Source organism: Tupaia chinensis, unplaced genomic scaffold, assembly GCF_000334495.1.
Source record: "Tupaia chinensis unplaced genomic scaffold, TupChi_1.0 Scaffold143747_1, whole genome shotgun sequence".
NCBI classification, from domain to species: domain Eukaryota; kingdom Metazoa; phylum Chordata; class Mammalia; order Scandentia; family Tupaiidae; genus Tupaia; species Tupaia belangeri.
Window position 1 is genome coordinate 376,675 of NW_006203596.1, and position 23,222 is coordinate 399,896.

Below are 23,222 nucleotides of genomic sequence, written 5' to 3' on the forward strand. Positions count from 1 at the left end.
GTAGTCAGTCAGACATGTGGGAGTCCAGTGCCTTAACCACCATGCTACCTGCCAGCTCCTTAAGTACCCTTCTTGTGTGCTCCCAAAACAACCTGAATTTCTCCAATAACAATGTTTGGCGACTGTATTTTTATTGCTTTTTTTTGTTCGTTTGTTTTGTTTGGAGATTTTTTTTTTGGTCTGTTTTTGCCTTCACAAGAGTGTAAGAACTTTTGGTGCCTATCTGTTTTCACTTACTGGACCATCTGTCTCTAGGATCTTGCATGGCCTGAAGCCCTAGTAGCATCAATAGCTGCAGGGATGCATGAATAGATGGGTAGGTGAGTAGATTAAAGAAATTGTTTCTATGGCTTAAAGACTGAAGAGGAGCCTTACGTTCAGAAGTATGGACATTTGCAGTGTGGACATTTGTTTATAGAGTACAGATGGTAGAGAAATTGGGATCTTTGTTAGACGCAGTAGGTCAAAACTTGTTTTCTTAGGTCCTGTTACTTCTCCTTTTATCTTTTCACTTTCTTAAAACAGGAAATTACTTTCTACTATTCTCCCAGGGCTTGGCTCTTCATCTGCAATCCAATAATATCCCTAAGGTCAAACTTACTGGTTTAACTTAATATCACTTCCATGGAGGATGACTGAATTCTGAAATAGTTTTGAAATTCAAGGTAGGCATAGCTAATGGAGGATTTGCAGTCACACTGACTTCTAGTGAGCTTTCTGTTTAGATATTTGCTTCATTTGTAGCTTGCTGCGGCAACTAGTCATGCAAGAGAGAGAGGTAAAGAAACCTTCAAAATGCACTGGAGGGGCCGATCGTGTGGGGATGAGAGAGAGATGAGGGCTGAGAAAATGATTAGCTGTTTTACAGTAAAACCCAGAGGAAAGTGAGCACTAACTGGAATGTGGTTTTATCCCTCCAGGAATTCTATGGAGCCCGCCAGGAATTAGCCTTGACGGTAATGAGGCCATCAATGACCCTTTCAGAGAATGCTCAGAGACCTTAACTTTGTTTGGAGACTGTGTGGGTGGAACTTCCTGTTTGCGCAGGGAGCAGTATAAAGCCCAGTTGCTCGGGTTGTTTGGGACCGGATCGATTGTCGGCAGTAAGGTACAACCCAGTCTGGTCTCCTCTGGGCCTGTCTTCCCGCAGCATGGGGAAGAACCGGCCCCTTCATCCCGGTCTTGTTCTCCTCCTCCTGGCGCTCCTGCCCGCAGATGCCTCCATCTCTGGAAAACCGTGAGTTTCTCGAAGAGCATGGAGCATGAACTTCAGAGTCCTTTCCTTCATGTCAGATCCTGCTTCACATCATGTATCTGTCTTTCTGTAACACGGCTGCCTTCTGACCCCCAAGGTTCCTTCCAACTGCCAGATCCCATAAATCTGGGGAATGCATTCCTCTCTTATGCTTAAGCATTTTTCTCCAACTCTCTGGATCTGGATCTCTGAATCTCTAAATATTTTGGTACTTTGCAAAGCCTTAAAAGGGGGCATCAGAAATCGATAACTCTTTTTAAGGGATTCATTTTCAGGTCCTCTCTTCATATTGATCTGCTTGAGACTGTGCTGTTTATCCTTTCTTACTGCCCTTTTTATAATAAACCTCCCCCTCAACCAGATATTACCATGAAGTATTTCTGGAGTGTAAACATCTCTCTCTAGGGTGCCAAATAAAGGGATAACTTGAAGAACTGGTGTTGATATTGAGAAATTAAAGGGCTCTAATGACAGGGGAGACAGTTCAGTTGCTAATGAATGTCAATAAAAATGGAGGAAGAGCTAAAGGAACTTCCAGCCAACAGATGATAGAATTGTTGATAACGGTACTGGGCGATGTTTAGTATGTTGTAAGGAGTTGCATGAAGTGGTTATAATGACACAACCGACTTGTAGGTGAACCATTCTTCCTCGAATTTATAACTACACAAAACGAAAAGGGCAACCCAGTCCATGTCAGAACGTGCTTAATTCTTACAATAAGGAACATTCATCCATAGATACGTCAGTGCACTGGGGGTGAAGACGGCTCATCATTTTCATTCCAGATGTGCTTGAAAAGAACTTAAATTTAGAGCCATGCCAGTGGCGTGCTGGTTAAGGTGGCTGGACCCCACATGGCTGACTGTGAGGTTTGAGTCCCAGATCCAATGACTTGAAAAACATACTGGGTGGGAGAAAGGAAAGGAGCTTGGAGGAGAAAAGAATGCAGAGTGGCCGTCCCTCTTGAGGGGTTCTCTCTCTCTCTCTCTCTCTCTCTCTCTCTCTCCCTAGCAAATGCACACATCCTATAGCAAACTGAAAAGAAAAATCATAATTCTTAATGTATTTTTTAATTATTTATTTAATTTTATTCATTCATTCATTCATTTTAATTTGACCAGAGAGAGACACAGAGAGAGAAAGAGAGAGAGAGAGAGAAATGAGAAAGCAAGCCACCAGGTTCAGCTATGTGGGAATGTCCAGAACCTTAACCACCACACCACATGCTGGTCCTGTAATGTATTTATTTTATTTTGATCATATATTAATACTTTTAAGAATAGCTCAAGTCAGAAGAAAATGTTTAATATTTACAAATATTTTAAAGAATTATATATTCTATTTTACTCATTATTATTGTTATCCTTTAGTTTGCTATAGGGCATGTGCATTCATCAGAGAGAGACAGAAAGAGAGAGGGAAAGTTAGAGAGCCAGCTGCCAGATCTGGGACTCGAACCACAGTCAGCCATGTGGGAGTCCAGCACCCCAAGCACCACACCACCTACTGGTCCAATTTATGGTCACATTATATTTATAAGAACAATTAAAGTTGCATAACCACATATACAATATATATGGGGGGGGCTTCAAAAAGTTCACAGAAATGGGTTATTATAAAAAACTATAGGAACAAGCAGGTGGTGAAGTGGTTACATTGTGGACTCCCACATGGCCAACTATGGTTAGAGTCCCAGACCCAAGAGCTTGAAACTCACACCAGGCATGTGTGCATACATGCCCAAAATCCCAGGAGGAGAATGGAGGAGAGGGTATTGTGGCATGGCCATGTGCCTGGGGAGTGATTTCTTACTTTCTGTCTCTCTATCTCTCTCTCTGCCTCTTGGCAAGCTTATGTACCCTGTAGCAAAAATATTTCTCTAAAAAAAATTAAAAATTAAAAAAATTGCATAAATTTCACATTTTTTGCCCCAAAATGAACTTGTACTTTAATTCCATTTTTCCTCTCATATATATTTATGTGTGTATTTATATTTGTTAATTAAGATATAAGAAGGATCCATAAAATATTGTGAAGCACAAAAATCTTAGGATAAAAAAAAAAAAAAATCTTAGGATAAACCTCAGCGTGGTAAGTGGCATAAAAATTCAAATTCAAGGAAGAGAAAAAGAAAAGACATTAATTTTCTGACTATTACTAAAAGAACTTTTTAATGTAGTTTTTAAGCAGGTGAGTATGTGTGTATATATATTTTTCTTTCTTTTTTTAAAAAGAAATCTCCTCCCAGGTAGATGGTCACACTGCAATCCCTTCTCCTACATTCTCCTCTTTGGATTTTGGGTATGCATGCATGCCCAGTGTGATTTTCAAGTTACTGGGTCCAGGACTCAAGTCGCAGTCAGCCATGTGGGAGTCCAGAACCCTAACTACCACACTGCCTGCTGGCCCATGTGTATTTTATTCTTCTGATATTAAAGGTTCTGTAGAATCATCTTACGGGTTACCAAAATCAGTCATTCGAGGACGTTTTTGGAGTGAAGCCATTGTCTAGCCGTGAGGTGAAAAGTCAATATTTAGCATGTAATCACCCCTGGTTAGGTAACAGGCTGAGACTGTTCATTGCTTACTGCAACTGAGACTTTAAACTAATGACTCGCTTTCTTTGAACCTGTCTGGAAAGTGGAAGAAAGTATCTAACATCCGATTCTTACAGGATTGTTGAAATATCTACATATGTACTTTCTGATGAAAGTTCTATAATTGGAATTGTTTTTAGAGCGTTCACATGTAGTGAAAGCTTGTTTGCTTTTATAGCAATCCTAAGATAAGACAGATTTATAGCATAAATAAATTTAACTAATATATTTTTATTTGAATTCAGATATTCACCGATTGGGGTTCCTTAAAATGAGATATACTTATAAATTTTTACCCGATTAAGGCTCAAGTAAAATATTCACTGCCCTGGCATATGAGGGAAAAGGGAAATAATTCCTGTGCATGCCATTTAATAGCAGAGATTCAGGCTTATCACTGTCTTCTTTTTTTAAGAGATTTTTGCTAAAGGGCACATGTGCTCACCAGTGAGATGGAGAAAAACAGAAACTGAGAAATCACCCCCCAGAGGGATGGCCGCATCTCAATCCCCTCTCCTCCATTCTCCTCTCAGGATCTTGGGTGTGCACACATGTACGCCCAGAACGAGTTTTAAGTTTCCAGGTTTGGGACTCAAACTGGAGTCGACCCCGTGGGGGTCCAGCAATGTAATCATTACCCCACCTGCTGGTCCCTGTCTCTTCTTGATAATAACAATCATTGCGATTAAAAATAATGCTCTTAATAGTAGTGTTCTTCCCTCACTTTTCTCTAACGGGTCTCTCTCATTCCCAGGCAGTATATGGTGCTGGTCCCCTCCCTGATCCACACTGGGACCCCTGTAAAGGGCTGTGTCCTTCTAAGATACCTGAACGAGACAGTGACTGTTCACACTTCCTTGGAGTCCGTCAGGGAAAACAAGAGCCTCATGACTGACCTGGTGGCAAAGGAGGACCTATTCCACTGCTTCACCTTCACAGTGAGTCTGGCGTTTGGACTCCAAGCCATTGGTCATGGCTGTAGGGATCTCGCATTCAGTCATGATAAGACTTTGGGAGACTGAGGAGAGCTTCAGGAAGGAATCATCTACATGTAGAGTCCATGTATCAAGTGTGGAAATTAAGGAACAATTCCTGAATTTCCAACCATAGGAAATAAATATTTATGGGCATGTTAAAAATCAATTTGATGATAAAAAAAAAAATCTCTTCACCACTACTCACACCATCACCACCACTACTCATGAGAAAGAAAAACTGCACAAAATAAAGAGAAGAATGTGACTTCTTAAATTAAAATGGTAAAACACAATAAAGCCAGCTAGGCCAAAGATGAGCATGCCTCCAGAATACATCACTCCATACTCTTTCTAACAGTAATTGCCCTGAGCAAATGTCCAATATCTCTTCAGAGTTCCATGTACGTGAGATGCTTACAATCTGGTACCAATAAAAGACATATCTTAGTGTGAAGAATATTTTTTTTCCTATAGTCTTAATTCATGTGTCTACCGTGTGATTTTCGCATATAATGTCAACTTAGTAAAACTCTGTATATGATTGAATCAAGACTGAATTGTCCAACTATGTGAATATGTAAGTCTCAGTTATAGCCTTTCTTATTGATATATTTTCTTCACCTTTGGTTCTGTCTCCCCAACTGTAAAATGGCAGCCGTAACTCTTGTGCATGGCACCTTTCCTAGAAAAGAAGGAGCGGGTGAAGCTAAGTGAAAAGGACAAGACTTCCAGGGAGGAGAGGAACAGGGAACAGAGGCAGAGACTTGGGAAACTAACCGGGTTCTCAGAGCCTTTCTTACGCTTCAGGTCCCAAAGTCTCCCACCAATCAGGAGGTGATGTTCCTCACTGTCCAAGTGAAAGGACCAACCCAAGAATTCCAGAGACGGACTACAGTAATGGTTAAAAACAAAGAGAGTCTGATCCTCATCCAGACGGACAAACCCATCTACAAACCGATGCAGACAGGTATGAAGGGGCCTACAGTCAGGGAAGTATCAGAAGAACAGATCTTTCTTCCCTGTATGTAACCCAGTCCTAGTTCTTGGATGGCATGGCTTGCCAGCTTATCAGCCTAGTTTAGGATTTAGGAGATTTATGAAAAATATTTCTGTTTCAGTGAAATTTCGTGTTGTCTCATTGGATGAAGACTTTCGCCCCCTGAATGAGATGGTGAGTGTCCTCTTTTCTACATAAAAGCATTATTATCTGTTTAAACAGTCTGGGAGCCTGTTTTTGCTGCTCTGTGGAGAACCAAAGAGAAGAAGAATCTGGAATTACACTAATTTCTAGCAATACAATAACACATGATCCTCATTGAAAACATGATCCCAGGTCGGGACCAATAGTTAGCGTAATGACTATGTTGCTGAACTCCCATGTAGCTGACCGCGGTTCGAGTCCCTGACCCGGTGACTTAAACTCACGCCGGGCACATGTGCATGTGAGCCCAAGATCCCGAGAGGAGAATGGAGAAGAGATTGCGGCGTGACCATCCCCCCTGGGGAGTGATTTCTTGCTTTCTATCTCTCTGTCTTCTCTGTCTTTCTGGCGAGTGTATGCACCCTATAACAAAAACCTCTCCAAAAAAAAAAATGATTCCAGGTCGAGAGAGTAGTTACTCTTTTTCTTTTTCTTTCCTAGTACTGGTACTCAGTCGCTTATCACACAATTAAACTTTTTTTTTTTTTTGAGAGGTTTTTCACTATAGGGCGCATGTGCTCGCCAGACAGACAGAGAAACAGAGACAGAAAGCGAGAAATCACCTCCCAGAGGGAATGGCCACACCAAAATCCCGTCTCCTCCATTCTCCTCTCGGGATCTCGGGCACGCACGCACACGTGCCTGGCGTGGGTTTTAAGCCACCAGGTCCAGGATGCGAACCGCAGTCGACTACGTGGGAGTCCAGCGACATAGCCATTACACTAACTGCTGGTTCCCAGACTTATTCTTTTGATCATTACGAATTAGGAAAATAAGAAAGCTGTATTAACTAAAAAACACAGACAAACCATGAAAGAACCAAAATTAAAACAACCTCTCAGGAATTGAATTTTTTTCTAAACATACCTATGAAAAACTCTGATACAAAGGAAGATGAGGATAATCAATTTTTTCCTTCAGACCAACCGTTGATATTGGTGATAAGTAAAACTCTGTTTTAATGCAGATATCAAATCAAGTCATTTTTCTCTTCTAATTTTTTAATCTCAAAAAGAGGCAATTCTCCTCTAGCTCCTAAGGCAGAAAGTTTCTTAACTTCTCTTTTCTCTCCCACCTACATCCACCTCACCAGAACATAATATTGACTGAAAAGATAACCAGTATGGGACCAGCAGGTGCCATGGTGGTTAAGGCGCTGGACTGCCACATGGCCGACCACGGTTTGAGGCCTAGACCTGGTGGCTTGCTTTCTCACTTTCCCTGCCTCTCTCTTTCTGTCTTTCTCTGGTGGGTGCATGTGCCCCATAGCAAAATTAAAAATAATAATAGTAATAATAATAAATAACATTAAGTAATTCTTTATTTTAAAGAGGCCTTTGCCTTAGGGCACATGTACTCACTGGGAAGAAAGAGAGAAAGACAAACACCGTGAGAGAAAGAGTGAGAAATCATCCCCCAGCGGGAAGGCCATGTGACAATCTTCTCTCCTCCATTCTCTTCCCAAGATCTTAGGTATGCTCACACATGTGCCCAGCATGAGTTTTAAGCCACAGATCCAGAACTCAAACCGTAGTTGGCCATGTGGGAGTCTAGTGATATAACCAGTATGCCATCTGCTGGTCCCAAAATAAATAATTCTTTAAAAAAAAATAAAAAAGATATTCAGATTACTTTTTACCATCTGGATTGCTACAACCTAGTTCTGGTCAGTATCACCTCTAAACAAGATTATTATAATAATCTTGAAACTGGTCTTCCAGCTTCTACTTTCACGAGATCCATCACTCTATCAGTTTAACCCTGCATTATTTTTCTTGCCACTTATCACTACCTAAAAAAAATACACCCACACACATACACATACAAGCATATGTGCGTGTCTGTGTCTGTTGATCCCTACTAGAATGTCAGCTCCATGAGGATAGTTCTTTTGTGTATTGCCATATCCTTAGCACCCAGAATGGTACCGCACACAAGTGAGAAGATACTGAAATAAACAAACAGTGAAATAAATAAATAGGTGCCATTCCATTCCTCTCCATCCTTAAAACTACCTAAGAATTCATTGAGCCACCTTAATAATTGGATCTGGGGACCAGCAGGTGGCGTGGTGGTTAAGGCGCTGGACACTCCCACATGGCCGACCAGGGTTCAAGTCCTGAATCTGGTGGCTTGCTTTCTCACTTCCTCTCTCTCACTCTCACCCTCTGTCTCTCTCTGGTCAAATTAAAAAATAAATGGAAAAAAAATAAATAAATAAAATAATTGGATCTGAACAGTTACTGGTCTGTGCTTACTTCTCAGTCTGTAAAATTATATAGCAGAGCAATGTTCCTCACTGGGATGGTATAAACACTTAAGTAATGTTAATAAATCTTGTTTCCCATGAATGGCAGTGTGTGTGTGTGTGTGTGTGTGTGTGTGTGTGTTGCTGATGAACTACTAAGTTCTTAACATTATTTAGTAATTACTTATAATAAATTAATTAAGAGTCCTGTAAATTTAACCTAGAGTTTTCTGTGTTTTACTATAGAGAGAGCTGTTATTTTATGTAAAGCTATTTTGCTTATAAATCAAAACTGGAAATATTCAAGAACAATGATAAATTTCTTTCCTTTTTTGTCTTTCAGATTCCGCTAGTATATATCCAGGTAAGCTTCATTAAACCTTCCATAACTAGAGCAATACATTTGAGGAACATGTTCTTATTGAAGAGAGCCTTACGCTGTTTCAGAAACTTGCCATTAATGGAGAAGCTTTTAGACTGTCCTGGGGCAAGATGGCTATACCTCAGTGCTCTTCTCGCCTCTCACCACCATCCTATTTGTCCACTGTGTGGGTCACAGGAGTTCCCCTAGATTTCTTTTGTTGTCTCTGATGATCTAGGCTCATTTATAAATAACAATTTCTTATCCGTAGGACCCCAAAAGAAATCGCATCGCACAGTGGCAGAACCTGAAGTTAGAGGGTGGCCTCCTGCAATTGTCCTTTCCCCTGTCGTCGGAGCCCTTCCAAGGGTCCTACACAGTGGTAGTACAGAAGGAATCCGGTGGAAGAACCAAGCACCAATTCACTGTACAAGAATTTGGTACGGATCACGAAAAATCATGACATGTTTTTCACCGTGTTGTTAAACTGCTAGGGCCTAGAATTTGAGCTCATTTTGAAGTACTTCTGTCTCCCATGGGTAAGACCAGGCTTGGCATAGAATTGATTGCATAGACGTCCAATGAGGGCATCAATGACTCGCGATCAGAATTTCATATAGTCTGGTTATTTTTGAAATCATTTTTTTAGTTTCTTTTTTAATTTTTTTATAATTTCTTATTTACATTTAATTCTTGTACATTTTATAGCATACAAAGCATGCATGTCGTGTGTGGTAATCAAAGCAGGCGCGTAGTGTGTGATACTCAAACAAGGATATTACCATAAACATCATTTCTAACAAATAACTTTACCTTCTCATGTCTGTTAAGTGCTTTTTCTAATAGCCAAAAAAATTTTTAAATCCTTAGTTTAGTGGAGTCTACCGTAATTCATTCAGGTTGTGGCAATCTATTTTTCTCAACCAGGATCTCCGTGAGGTGAGTGTGGGCATATTAGAGAGTACCGTTACCATTTCAGAGCTCCAAAACATCATTAGAGAATTGTTACAGAAAATGTGAAAATGCTAATGCCCCTGAAATTGAAAACACTCACCAGCTTTCTTTATCACCAATCAACAGTGCTTCCCAAGTTCGAAGTGCAGGTAACAGTGCCAAAGATAATCACTATCTTGGAAGAAGAGATGAACGTGTCAGCATGTGGCCTGTGAGTTGATATTTTAAACTCTTGATAGAAATTATTTAAAGGAGATTCACCATTTGTGATATTATGGCCCCAAAATACCTGGGAGCAGTAGCAACATAAATGCTTTAAATGCTTTGGGAACATCCCAAATATCTCTAATATGTTCTGTTGTTTTTCAATTTTTCCTTTGTCTTTTTTTTTCCATGTCCTTATCAGTATTACTGTAACTACCTTGTGGCACATAACAATCTCTAGCGAGACTATGCTTCCAGGCTTGGTTCTGACAGTGACAAAGCTGCAGACCCACAGCAAAGCAAATGGGCAGAGTTGGGGGGAAGAGAGTTGAAGGCTAGTGACTTTCTATTAATGAGAAATAACCAAACTTATATTAAAGATATAATTTACACATGGTTATAAAGGAAGTTCAGTCATGACAACAAGTCATTTACCTGACTTTCTAGTGGAAACACAGCTTAGATTTAGGATTTGTGGAGAGAGGTATTCAACAGAACTCTCACCCTGCTCATTGCTCTGCCTGAGACAAATTGCATACCTCTCTGCACTGCCGGAGGGGGTTGTTTCTTTCTTTCTTTCTTTCTTTTTTTTTTTTAAGAGAGTTTTTGTATTGTTTTGTTTTGGTTTTGCTATGGAGCACATGTGCTCACTGGAGAGACAGAAAAACAGATAGTGAAAGATCACCCCCCGGGGGCATGGCCACACCACAATCCCTTCTCCTCCATGCACATGCACACATACCTGCAGTGAGTTTTAAGTCACCAGGTTTGGGTCTTGAACCATGGTTGACTACATGGGAGTCCGGCGACATAACCATTATGCCATCTGCTGGTCCCTGTGCTGCCGTTTTTACTTAGAAAACTGGATATGATCTCTCAATTAGTTCCTTCCAATCTTGAAAACTCAAATGGCCAGGATTTTATGCTCCCTATCCCTGCTAGCCCAGAAATAGCTCTAGTGGAAAGAGCAGGCGAGGTGAAGAAGCCAGTCCTGCCTAAAAACCGTAAACATGATGGACCTACCATTCAGCCGGGCGCCTGTCCTAGTGCAGCCTCAGAGTAACGGCAGCAAGTCCTGGTCCCACGAGACTAGTGAGCCATTGCTCCTCCAAATAGGGATGGAGAGAGCATTCCACATGGGGAAGGAAACAAATGCCTTTGAAAACTGGGCAATCATTTGCAACGTGTTCATTGCACAATTCCATTGTAGAAAATAAACAAAACCCAATATATTGGGTTGTCAGAAAAGTCATGATGTTTTTCTACGCAAAAATGCATCATGACTTTTCCAACAACCCAATAACAGATGGCCCATGTGGGGAGAGGATAATGGAAGAAGAGATGCCATCATATTAATAGTTCGCATTCCTCAGTGAAACTGAGGATATCCATTTATTCTCTTTCGTTGTTTGACTGTTTGTTGGTCATTTAGTTTTGTTTGTTGATTTTTTTATAGGTTTTTGCCATAGGGTGCATGCACTCACCAGAGAGAGACAGAGTGAAAGTGAGAAATTGTCCTCCAAGGGGAATGGACCATCCTCAAATCCTTTCTCCTCCATTCTCCTCTCAGGATTTTGGGCATGCATGCACATGTGCCTGGTGTGATTTTCAGGCTGCCAGATTTAGGACTTGAACTGTGGTCATCTATGTGAGAGTCCAGAGCCTTAACAGCCACACCACCTGCTAGCCTCTATTGCCATTGTTTCTCTCTTAAGAACAGGTTTAGCTTTTGTAATAAGAATGACCTTTTTTTTAAATGAAATTGAAAACAATCTAGGAAAAAGAAAGTCATGAATAAAGAAAAATGTAGTGGGACCAGCAGGAGGCGTGGTAGTAAAGGCACTGAATCTCACATGGCCAGCTCAAGTCTGAGATCCAGCAGCCTGAAAAACATGCTGGGCACATGTGCGTGTGTGCCCAAAATCCCAAGAGGAAAATGGAGAGAAGGGATTGTGTCACAATTCCCCCTGAGGAGCAATCTCAATCTCTCTCTCTCTCTCTCTCTCTCTCTCTCTCTCTCTCTTCCCCCACCTCCCGTCTCATGAGTACACACACCTTGTAGCAAAACAAAACAAAAGAAAGAAAAGAAAAGAAAAATATAGTAAAATGTTAGCATGTTGCACTGAAGATTACTAAAAGATAGTATCGCTGCTCAGTTCAGCTGTCCTTCCGTGGTGTGTGCCATGCAGAGAGCAGTGGAGAGAGTGAATATACTGTGGCCAGCAAGAATAGAAATGTGTAGAGAAGGGCATGTTCGTTCAATGTCTGCTTTATTCACTTGACAATTTCGCATGACAGATACACATATGGGAAGCCTGTTCCAGGACACATGACTGTGAGCGTGTGCAGAAAATACAGTAACCCTTCCAACTGCTTTGGTGGAGACTCGCAGGCTTTCTGTGAGAAATTCAGCGGAGAGGTACATTGAAAACTGTCCTTTCTAGGGACAAACCAACCAAGGCATTGCAGATCAGCAGGAGCTGCAACTTGGTGCTAGCTCAGAAAGGAAATAATCCAATGATAACTCCATGCTAGCTGTGCTCATTGTTTTTTTAACTTGTCAGTGATATTGTCACCATAGAAATAACTTTTGTCCTCTAAACTGCCATTGCGTATTTTCCCAAATGATAGAAGCTGAACCCTCCAAAGCCTCCCTGGTCATCCACATCTGGCTAAAAGGGGACCTGGGAAGGGGGTCGGCGGTGCCTCCACTTTGATGCCAGGGTGGTGGGAACCAGTTCCCAGAGAAGCAGCCATTTCTCAGCCATCGCTGTGTACTGTGGGCAGAGAGGGAGGCTTTGGTAACGACTTAGCTGCCTGCCTCAGTTAAGATTGCCCCCAGAATTTAAGGCATCTCTATCTCATTCTCTCTGGAGAATTTCAGATCATACATGAGATGTTGTGAGATGTAATGATAGAATATTTATTGTGTTCTCACCGTAGAAAATGCCTAGCTTATGTTGTCCAAAAAAAAATCCCACCAGCGTCACTAAGCAATGATCTACTTAGTACAATATGCATTATGTTTTAGTATTTCGTTTTCTCCCCTCTTAGCTGGACAGCCATGGCTGTTTGTCTCAACGAGTGAAAACCAAGGCCTTCCAGCTGAAGAGACAAGGGTATGAAATGAAGCTTGACGTGGAGGCCAAGATCCGGGAAGAAGGAACAGGTTTGGATATCACAGGGGTGTGGGAGAAAAAAACAAGTATTTATTTTCTCAGGCAAATTATGAATTAAAAAGAAAGAAGTGGTATAAGAAGTTTAGGGTTATAAAAAATCATTTGTTTTTCTCCTTTTTCAGAAACGGAATTAACTGGAAGAGGGTCTAGTGAAATCACTAGGACCATAACCAAACTCTCATTTGTGAAAGTAGACTCGTACTTCAGACAAGGCATTCCCTTCTTTGGGCAGGTGGGTATTTTATATTTCACTAATCAAACCATGTACTGTCACCTAATTAGCACAATAGCTATGGTTTCTGCCAAAACCTTACTTAGTTGACTTTGTCAACTAAAGGTATAGGATATAATTGAAGGGGATTAATATAACCACAAGTGGGCCAGCAGGTGGTGTGGTAGTTAAGGGTGCTGGATTCCCACATGATAGACCACAGTTTGAGTCCCGGCCCTGGGGGCTTGCTTTCTCTCTTTCTCTCTATCATTCTCTGTCTCTCTCTGATCAAATTAAAAGGTAATAATAACAAATGGAATTAAATAAATAAAAATTTAAAAATAATAACCCAAAGTAAAAATTGACATAAAAATAGATCTATTCCTCAGTAAATTTGTATATGAAATTCATAAAATTATTCTAAACCCACATCACAATTGGTAGAATTTTGGCTTTTCGTTTCCTTTGGAACAGTATTATATTTTATTACTTAGTCTGCTTTTTATAGCTTACCAGGCAACATCAGATGTTTATGACATTTTCTGATTAGAATTTCAAAATTCATGGCATTAATCATATTATCCTTCAAACGCTAACTTTGCATAGAAATAAGTGAGAGGTGGTTTTAATTTTGATTTTAAAGTTTTAAAGATTCTACTATGCCTATTGTTTCTTTCATGTATATTAAACGTATTAATTTTACCTAATACCAAGTATATTTTTAAAAAACAATAAGCATGATCATAAGATATAGCTATTTAAGGGTCCCAACTTTTGAAATTAGAACTTTTCTTGCACATCTACCAAAAAAAAAAAAAATTTCCATTGTGATTTTTCTACTGTAAGCACATCCACAAATGTGTGCTTCTGACTCTCGAGTTCTGTAATGACAGTAGTAAGTATCTCAGTGTATAATTACTGTGCATCATGTTCTTAATGGAAATGTTACAGGATTTCTACCACAGAGGGTGTAAAAGACATAAAGACTCCCACACTCAACACTATGGAATATATTCTAGAGGGTTTGGTTACTATATGGCAGCAAAATGTATACAGAAACTTTGACCATTTCCCTAACATGAAAGTATAGCCCTTTTTCTTTTTGAAGAATTATTTATTTTATTTTATTTACTGTTATTATTTTTTAATTTGCTATGGGGCACATGGTCTCTCCAGAGAGAGACAGAGAGAGGGAAAGTGAGAAAGCAAGCCACCAGGTCTGGAACTCTAACCGTGGTCGGCCATGTGGGTGTCCAGCAAGCACCGTAACCACCATGCCACCTGCCGGCTCCAGTGCAGTTTCTTGTTAAATTTATCATAGATATACTGTACTTTTTCAATATTTTATTACTTTTTAATATTTTAACTATCCTATTCCCTTGCAGACAATGAATTAGAATGGTGCACCTGTCTTTGTGTTTGGCAGTCAGAGTTTCACTGGCACACTTAGGTTTTGTTAATCAGTTACCATCACTGATCAGGTCAGCCTGTTGTGCTTCCTGCTTCCAAACATAGCTTCTACTGGAAAGGAATCACCATCTTTGGGCGAGTAGGTGGTGTCGTGGTTAAGGTGCTGGACTCCCACATGGCCGACCACAGGTCGAGTTCTCAACCTGAATGCTTGCTCTCTACTAATTAATTCTTTTAAAAAGAAAAAGAAAAGCATCACCATCTTAACAATCCACACTGGACTGCTCAGCTGGTTAGTTCAGTACATGCAGTAGGTGCAACAGTAAAATGTGACATTCCGAGAGGCTACATTTATGTCCCAGCTTTGTGTCTGGAGCCTTTCTGAGTCCACGGGGCCTGTGTGTGCCCATGATCCAGAACTGGCAGAGGCTGAGGGTGGATTGTGGCATCAAGATCCTGTTTGAGATGCTATCTCTCTGTGTCTCTCCTCTTCTCTCTCTCTTGCTCACAGAAGAAATAAATACACTTAAAAGGTATTAGCTATAGGGTCACTAGGTGGCATGGTGATAAAGGTACCGGACTCTCATGTGACCGACCACAGTTCTCACCGGGTCCATGTGTGTGCATGCCCATGATTCAGAGAGCAGAATGGAGGAGAAGGGATTGCAGCATGACTGTTCCACTCCCCCCCACACACACCGGGGGGCAGGGGGGATGATTTCTCACTTTCTGTCTCTCTGTTTCTCTCTACCTTTCTTTGGGGAGCTCACCTGCCCTGCAACAAAAACTTTAAAAGAAAAAAAAAGTGTTTGCTGTAATTTGGATTTAGGGCCTTATTTATTTATTTTAATTTGCCAGAGAGAGTATGTGGGCTCAACAGAGAGAGAGACCACCAACTCTGTCATAATTGTGCCACAATCCCCATCCTCCATTTCTCCCACCTTTTGGGATTTGGTTTGGAGAACATACACACACACACACACACACACACACACACACACACACACACACGCCTGGGTGTATTCCCAGCTGCCAGGTTCAGGATGGAGCCATGTGGTCAACCGTTTGGTTTTTGCCATAGGGCAGGCATCAGCACACCCATGGTCAGCCATCTGGGGTCCGGCTCCTTTAACACTAGCTCATAGGCTGGCCAAAGGTCTTTTTAAAAACTGCATGCCTCTTCTCAACTTTTACATTTTCACATGAGAAGTATATCCTCAAATCTGCCTACCTCTAAATGTTTGGAAATCTAGGGGGGACAGCAGAGACCACGTACCAAACAATACAAAACAACTCGAGAAGCACACGAGACAGTGTGTGACCACTTTCTTGTCACCTACGATACTTCAGAACACTCATTTACAGGGGATTCGTGATCAGCCACAAAATAAGCATTTGAGGCCGAAATAAACTGGGCTGCTGCTTTAACAACTTCCACTACTCCATTACTCTTGTGCTCTGTGACTCTCTAAGAGTTCTGTATGATACACAGCATTTCTAAAATACCCAGAGTCCACCTTTCAGGTGATCCACGTCCTTACCCCTGTTGTTCTCTAGCCCTGTATACTGCTTTATTTTTTCCTTTAAAATTGACTGCTACTAAATAAGTGTCTATGATGTACGTATTTATTTAGCAGCCATCTTTTTTACTACACTGTAAACTCTGTGATGGAAGGAACTTTGTTTTGTTCACTATTATATCCTCAATGCCTGGAACCACATTTAACAGATAGGAAGTATTCAAAAAGTTTTTTTAAAAAGAATTATTTTATTCACTTTATTTATTTATTTATTTATTTATTTATTTTCATTTCACCAGAAAGGGACAGATGAAGAGAGAGAGGGAAAGTGAGAAAGTAAGCTGCAAGGTTCGGGATTTGAACCAGGGTTGGCCATGTGGGAGTCCAGCGCCTTTAACCACCATGCCACTTGCCAGCCCCTTAAAAGCATTATAGTAAAAAGCATATGTTTGACTCCTGCTCGTTATTACCCATATAACTGATCCACACCTTTTCGTCTTTAGGTGCGCCTAGTGGATGGGAAAAACATCCCTATGCCCAATAAAATCATCTTCATCAGAGCAAATGAAGCCAACTACCACTCCAATGGCACCACCGACGAGCACGGTCTGGTGCAGTTCTCCATCAACACCACCAACGTCATAGGAACCTCCCTTAACATTAGGGTGAGTCTGGAAAGAAGCGACCAGTCCCATGACGTAGCATCGAAAGCACTGTTACAATCTGAAACTGACGAAACCTCCAAATTGTGTTTAACCCTACAGGAGAAGGAAAAAAACTAGAAATTAGAAACCAATTTAATGTCAACTTTTTTTAAATCTATGAAAAAGAGATACCGTACTATTATGGTTAAAAAGTGTGGGCTCTGGGATCAGCAGCTGGCATAATGGTTACGTTGCTGGACTCCCACGTAGTTGACCGCAGTTCGAGTCTCTGACCCGGTGCCTTAAAACTCACGCTGGGCACATGTGCGTGCATGCCCAAAATCCAGAGAGAAGGGATTGCCACATGACCATCCCTGGGGGAGGTGATTTCTCGCTTTCTGTCTCTGTCTCTGTGTCTCCAGCAAGGGCACATGCCCGATAGCAAAAATCTCTAAAAAAAAAAGTGTGGGTTTTACTTTAGCAACATTAGTGAGAATGGAAAAGAAAAGAGTAGGAATATGGAAAATAGTATAGCAGTTTCTTAAAATTTTTTAAAGTAGAAATTGCCCTATGAGATAGCAATCTTACTTCTATTTATCCATAAGAATTGAAAGCTGGGTCTCAAAGAGCTATTTTCACACCCATGCTTCTAAACAGACCTCTTCATAATAGCAGAGAGATGGGAACTACCCAAATGCTTGTCAGCTGATAATGGATAAACACAGCGCAGGTACACACAGACAGCAAGACGTTAGTTAGCCTTAAAAACGGAAGTCCTATCACATGCTACCCAGGCTGCGCCTTGAGCCTCATGCTAAGTAAAATAAATCAGTCACAAAAGGACAAATACGCAAGGCTGGCAAGTAATGTGGTGGTTAAGGTGCTAGATTCCCACATGGCTGACCACGGTTCAAGTCCCGGATCTGGCAGCTTGCTTTCTCACTTTCCTTCTCTTTCTCTCTAGTGAATGCATGTGCACTGTAGCAAACAAAATTATAGTAATAATAAATAAAATAAATAATATTTTTTTAAAAAGGACAAATACTTTATGATTTCACATATAGGATGCTTATAAAGCAGTCAAAGTCATAAAACCAAAATAGAATAGTGGTTTTCAGGGATTGGGAAAAGGGAGAAACGGGGAGTTGCTGTGTGATGGGCATAGACTTTAGTTTTGCAACGTGAGAGTTCTGGAGCTCTGTGGCGTCAGATATACCCAACGCTCTCACATACAGACTGCCCAAAGGAGATGGTCATTTTACGTTGCTCTTTACGGCGGTCATTCTTCAAAAGATAGGTTCCAGCGTCAAAATCAGATCAACTGGTCAAAAATATGCATTCAACAGTATAGTAAGGTCAGATAGCCAAAACCTCTAGGATTCTTTTCCTTTTGTGTAAAATGAGTACAATATTGGGGCCAGCAGTTGGCATTATGGCTATGTCGCTGGACTCCCATGTAATCATCCACGGTTCGAGTCCTGGACCCGGTGGCTTAAACTCACGCTGGGCATGTGTGCATGTGTGCCCAAGATCCCAAGAGGAGAATGGAGGAGAGGGATTGCGGCGTGGCCATCCCACAAGCGATTTCTCCCTTTCGGTCTCTCTGTCTCTCTCTGTCTTTCTAGCGAGCACACACGTCCTGTAGCAAAAACCTCTCCAAGAAAAAAATGAGTACAATATTAATTTCTAACTCTTTGGGTGATTGTGAGGATTAAATGAAATATATCTGTTAAAGCATTTAGTAAGCCCCCTTTAACTGCTAAATACTTTTACTATAAAAAAAACCTACATTAATTCATTTTTTTAAAGTTGCGCTCACCAAACTGAGACAGAAAGAGAACGAGAAAGTGAGAAAGCAAGCCACCAGGTCTGGGACTTGAACCACAGTCAGCCATCTGGAAGACCGGCACCTAAACCACACCACCTGCTGAGGCCCAAAACCCATTTTAATATCAGAAACATTTTGTTTCAAAAATATACACTCCATAAATATTCTTATTTTATTCTTCTGTTTTCATTTTCTGCAGATGGCCTGCTTGAATCTGTATAACTTGTTTTAGCTAGCACACAGTCCTCTATTCAACAGGAGAAATGCAGCTATGTAGTCATAAATATATGAAAGCAGAGAAGACATTGCATAAACATAGTGACGGAAAAGCCTTCCCTCTAAAGAGTTTTCATGCTGTTATAAAGAAAAGATAATATATTTTACTGACTCAGCTTTAAGTATGGCATTTAAAAACATGTTCCGCCATTTTGGCTTTATTTTAAAAGTGAGAAACATGTCATAAAAGCCTCTACTACTAGTAACTCGAACTTGAGTATTTACTCATTTAATAAGAAATGTCTTGAATGCTTTTCCTGTGTAAGGCACTGTGCTAGTCCTGACCAAAAATATTTCTTTTCCAAATGCTCCCTCTTTTTGATGACCATCTCCGTGTTATCAGAACAGAGGCTCAGATATGGACAACGTGATTTGCCAGCACCAGGATTCACTCTTGCTCTCTGGAGCTGTGGGTGAGGGTAGGGGAAGCCTGGAAAGGGCTAAGAACAACTTCTACATGGAGAAAGGTGGAAATGCAGCCCAAATTGGACCTAAGAGGCATGCGATTCAGAGCTGCATGATGCATTCAAAATAATCAGTCTAAAGCTGTCAGAGGCACGGCGGTAAAGGCAGCTGCATCCCGCAGAGCAGGCAATGTGGTTTGAGTCCAGGACCAGCTGCTAGAGAAATATGCTGGACATGTGTTCACGGGTGCCCACAGTCCTACAAGGGGACATGGAGAACGGATTGCAGTGTGACAGTTCCCTGCAGAGGGTGCTTTCTCGCTCTGTCTGTCTGTCTCTCTCTTGCTCTCTCACTCTCTCACTTTCACTCTCTCCCTACCCCTCTCCAGCAAGCATACTTGCCCTCTAGCAAATTAAAAAAAAAAAAATTAGCCTAAAGTAGCCCAAGAAAGGGAGATTTCAGCTAATTCAACAGCTCAACTCTTTTTTTTTTTCTTTTTTTTTTTTGGAGAGTTTTGTTTTGTTTTGTTTTGTTTTGTTTTGTTTTGTTTTGTTTTGTTTTGTTTTTGCTATAGGGCATCTGTGCTCACTAGAAAAGAGACAGACAGAAAGTGAGAAATCACCCCCCGGGGGGATGGCCACACCACAATCCCTTCTCCTCCACTCTACTCTCAGGATCTTGGGCACACATGCACACGCGCCCAGCGGGTCCAGGACTCGAACTGCAGTCAACTACATGGGAGTTCAACAACATAGCCATTTTACCTGGTCCCAACAGCTCAACTCTTGAACCAATGCTTTTTGCAGAAAGTTTTCTCAGGCCTTCAAGGTTGCAATCGCTCATTCACTCAGAAGACCCATTTGAAATCCATCATTCAGGAGATGCTTCTTCCTGAAATACAGCTCTTCAGTTTCTGGAGATTCTTATACCCCTCAGTAAGGCTTCAAATCTCCAGCGTCTCTACCTGCATAGGTAAAGCAGCCCAAAAACATTGTTAACAAGCTAATTAGAGCAAAGCCTCCTTTTACGCTCTTCAAGAATATTATTATCAACCCAAGAGCCTCTGCAAGGGAATGGCACAAACTGTACCTGCATTTCATTCAGATAAACAAAATAAAGGATCAATCTCTCCCATTGTTTTTACTACAGAACGAAAGATTTCTAGTTATTAATTAATGCTGAACAGTAAACTTACACAGTTCTGTGAGACTACTGGTTCTTCATTATGTCTTCTACATACATGATCTGTAAAATAATATTACTTTCCTGGCTCTTTAGGTCCAGTACAAGGATCACAGTCCTTGCTACGGCTACCAGTGGCAGTCAGAAGCGCATGAAGAAGCGTACCACACGGCTAATCTTGTCTTCTCCCCAAGCAAGAGCTCTGTCCGCCTTGAGCCGCTGCCTGGTGAACTGCCCTGTGGCCAGACTCAGACAGTCCGGGCACATTATATTCTGAATGAACGGGTCCTGCATGAGCTAAAGGATCTCAATTTTTACTATCTGGTGAGAAGGGAGGCCACTGAGTTGACTCTTCTGGAGACAGGAGCTCTCCATGGGACAATTGACTAGGAGTCTTTTTAAACATCACTTCTTTGACTTCTTACCCATATTCTTCCTGAAAGGTTGACCTTTCTGGGGGCAAATTACTTCCAGTAAGGGCTCAATAAAATGAGCATATCATAGGAAGGCAAAACTTGAGGAAGAGCTCCATCAGGGAAATTCCATGTCTTTTTAATTCCTTCTTTTTTTTAGATAATGGCAAAGGGAGACATTGTCCGAACTGGGACTCATGGACTGCCGGTGAAACAGGAGAGCAGTGAGTATTTCTGTTGTCTCCACCTTTCTGCCTCATTCGTCCACCACAGAAATGTCAGGAATATTTGCAAATGAAGAGAATTTCCATTTAATCCAATAAAGAGGAAACTGACGGAGGAAATTCAATAACATTTCTTTTTTTCATCCTTTATCAAATATTTATTTTCTTTTTCTTCAGCATATTCTGTTTAGATTATTCACAAAGTTGATTTTGTTCTGTATAACCTACGCTTACCCTAAATTTCCAAATCATGAATGTTCACGGACCCTCTTCTCAAAACAGGAAACATTTCAGAATTGTTTTAGAGAATCAGGAGGAGGAAAGATGAAGTTTAGGGACGCTTTCTGTATATAATATGAAGTCTTGCCTGAGGCATTTATATCTTTATAAATGTCTTATTTCCTCTTCGAAGGTGGCTATGATTTGTAAAGTGTTAAATTGGTTACTTCCACCACTGAATTGAACTTTTTTTTGCATGGTATGGAATGATATCAATCTTTGAAGGTGTCTGCTAGTCTAAGGACTCTAAAGGTAACTTCCTAGAAAATTATCCGTGAACTGCTCTGTTGTTTCTGTTAGCAACATGGAGGCTCCGTAGTAAACTTAAGGAAGTTGAATGCAACCTTTAAAGGATCTATGTAGGCATCAAAACTCAGTTCTGTAAAGAGCCACAGTCGTCTCAAATTTTTTCTTATGGGGCTAGGATGTGGCATGGAGGTCAAGGTGGCTGGGCCCCACATGGCTGACTCCACTGCTTAAGAAAATAATAGAATATTTGTTTTATCGAAGGCTAGAGAAGAGATAAGTATAAAAACAACGTGTTACACTCTTCCTATTACATTGCATAACTTCAGGTTCTATTTCTCTCTTTTGGTGTGAGATCTAGATTGAATGGGTGAAGTGGGTGTCCCCACTATCTTAGCTCTTAGATAGCGTGAGAACATTAAATAGGCACACTACAACTTAAAATTGATTTAAAACTCAATATATGATTTACGGGCAGTGAGAGGGCTTTGGTAAAGTTTTGTCTAAAGCTAGAGTGCTTAGAGGTCGTCGCAGATTTATTACACTTTCTGCTTATTAAGTCTATCATGTCTATTAACAGCAATAGTCATTTAACAGACCAGGCTCCCAAAGTGCCACACAATAATTGCATTGTGCCTGGGCAGAGGTCCCACCCGTGACTGTCCCCTCTCACTCTCCCTGCTCTAGTGGAAGGCAGCTTCTCCTTGTCGATCCCCGTGAAGTCAGACATCGCCCCTGTTGCTCGATTGCTCATCTATGCCATTTTACCCAATGGAGACGTGATCGGGGATTCTGCAAAATACGAGGTTGAAAATTGTCTGGACCACAAGGTGGGTGCTTTCACTTTATGATATAAAACTTTCAACATCTGTAAGTATTTAGTATTTTTGTCACCAGTTGTTTTACACACAAATGGGGGGCCAAAGGGATACGATGAAGTCCCTGGTGACCTTCAGCAGGGTAATGGCGGAATCGCACTAAGGCGCCATGTCACCTGACTCCCAGTGCAAAATTCCCATGTTGTTCCTCACCGTGTGACCCACTACAGAGTACCTCATTCCTTTTCCTGTGATGAAATGTTGGAGAACCCATAAGCCATAAGTTTTTAAGACTACTAAACAGCCAAAATCCCAAACCGAGAGCAGCTGGACCCATTTACATTCCACACATTTAATAAGCACCTCACCGTGTATCAAAGATAAGGAAAAAATGGCACCTCAAGTTTAAACATCTGTAACAATAATTAGAAATCATGATAATGGCTCAGCTGATCCTTGAGAATTGATGTGAAGTGGAAGGAGACAAAACGGCTCAGACTGACATCATGCCAGCCACTACGAAGTGACAGTGGCTACGCATCGAATGTGTGGGACCGTCAGAAAATGCAAGCACGTGCATGGTTAAGTCAGAAAGCTTGCTTGTCTGACCCTCTTCTCCAATTCCACAGGTGGAGCTGAGCTTCGACCCAGCACAAAGCCTCCCAGCCTCACATGCCCAACTGCGAGTTGTAGCTTCTCCTCGCTCCCTCTGCGCCCTCCGTGCTGTGGACCAAAGCGTGCTGCTCCTGAGACCTGAGGCCGAGCTCTCTGCAACCTCAGTGAGTTT

General features: G+C 41.2%; 1 protein-coding gene across 1 annotated transcript in view; it reads left to right on the top strand.

Moving 5' to 3' along the window:
• Nucleotides 1-1,066: 1,066 nt before the first annotated feature.
• Nucleotides 1,067-23,222, top strand: part of LOC102474221 (alpha-2-macroglobulin) — a 57,327-nt gene continuing 35,171 nt past the window's right edge. Inside the window, exons 1-15 of the mRNA XM_014582696.2 lie at nucleotides 1,067-1,237; nucleotides 4,610-4,793; nucleotides 5,640-5,799; nucleotides 5,951-6,003; nucleotides 8,625-8,645; nucleotides 8,914-9,082; nucleotides 9,723-9,807; nucleotides 12,099-12,219; nucleotides 12,855-12,969; nucleotides 13,102-13,211; nucleotides 16,624-16,785; nucleotides 20,552-20,779; nucleotides 21,029-21,092; nucleotides 22,305-22,447; nucleotides 23,065-23,214. Of these exons, the coding sequence (XP_014438182.1) occupies nucleotides 1,152-1,237; nucleotides 4,610-4,793; nucleotides 5,640-5,799; nucleotides 5,951-6,003; nucleotides 8,625-8,645; nucleotides 8,914-9,082; nucleotides 9,723-9,807; nucleotides 12,099-12,219; nucleotides 12,855-12,969; nucleotides 13,102-13,211; nucleotides 16,624-16,785; nucleotides 20,552-20,779; nucleotides 21,029-21,092; nucleotides 22,305-22,447; nucleotides 23,065-23,214 (1,851 nt within the window). The 5' untranslated portion in view covers nucleotides 1,067-1,151. The remainder of the gene's footprint in view (nucleotides 1,238-4,609; nucleotides 4,794-5,639; nucleotides 5,800-5,950; nucleotides 6,004-8,624; nucleotides 8,646-8,913; nucleotides 9,083-9,722; nucleotides 9,808-12,098; nucleotides 12,220-12,854; nucleotides 12,970-13,101; nucleotides 13,212-16,623; nucleotides 16,786-20,551; nucleotides 20,780-21,028; nucleotides 21,093-22,304; nucleotides 22,448-23,064; nucleotides 23,215-23,222) is intronic.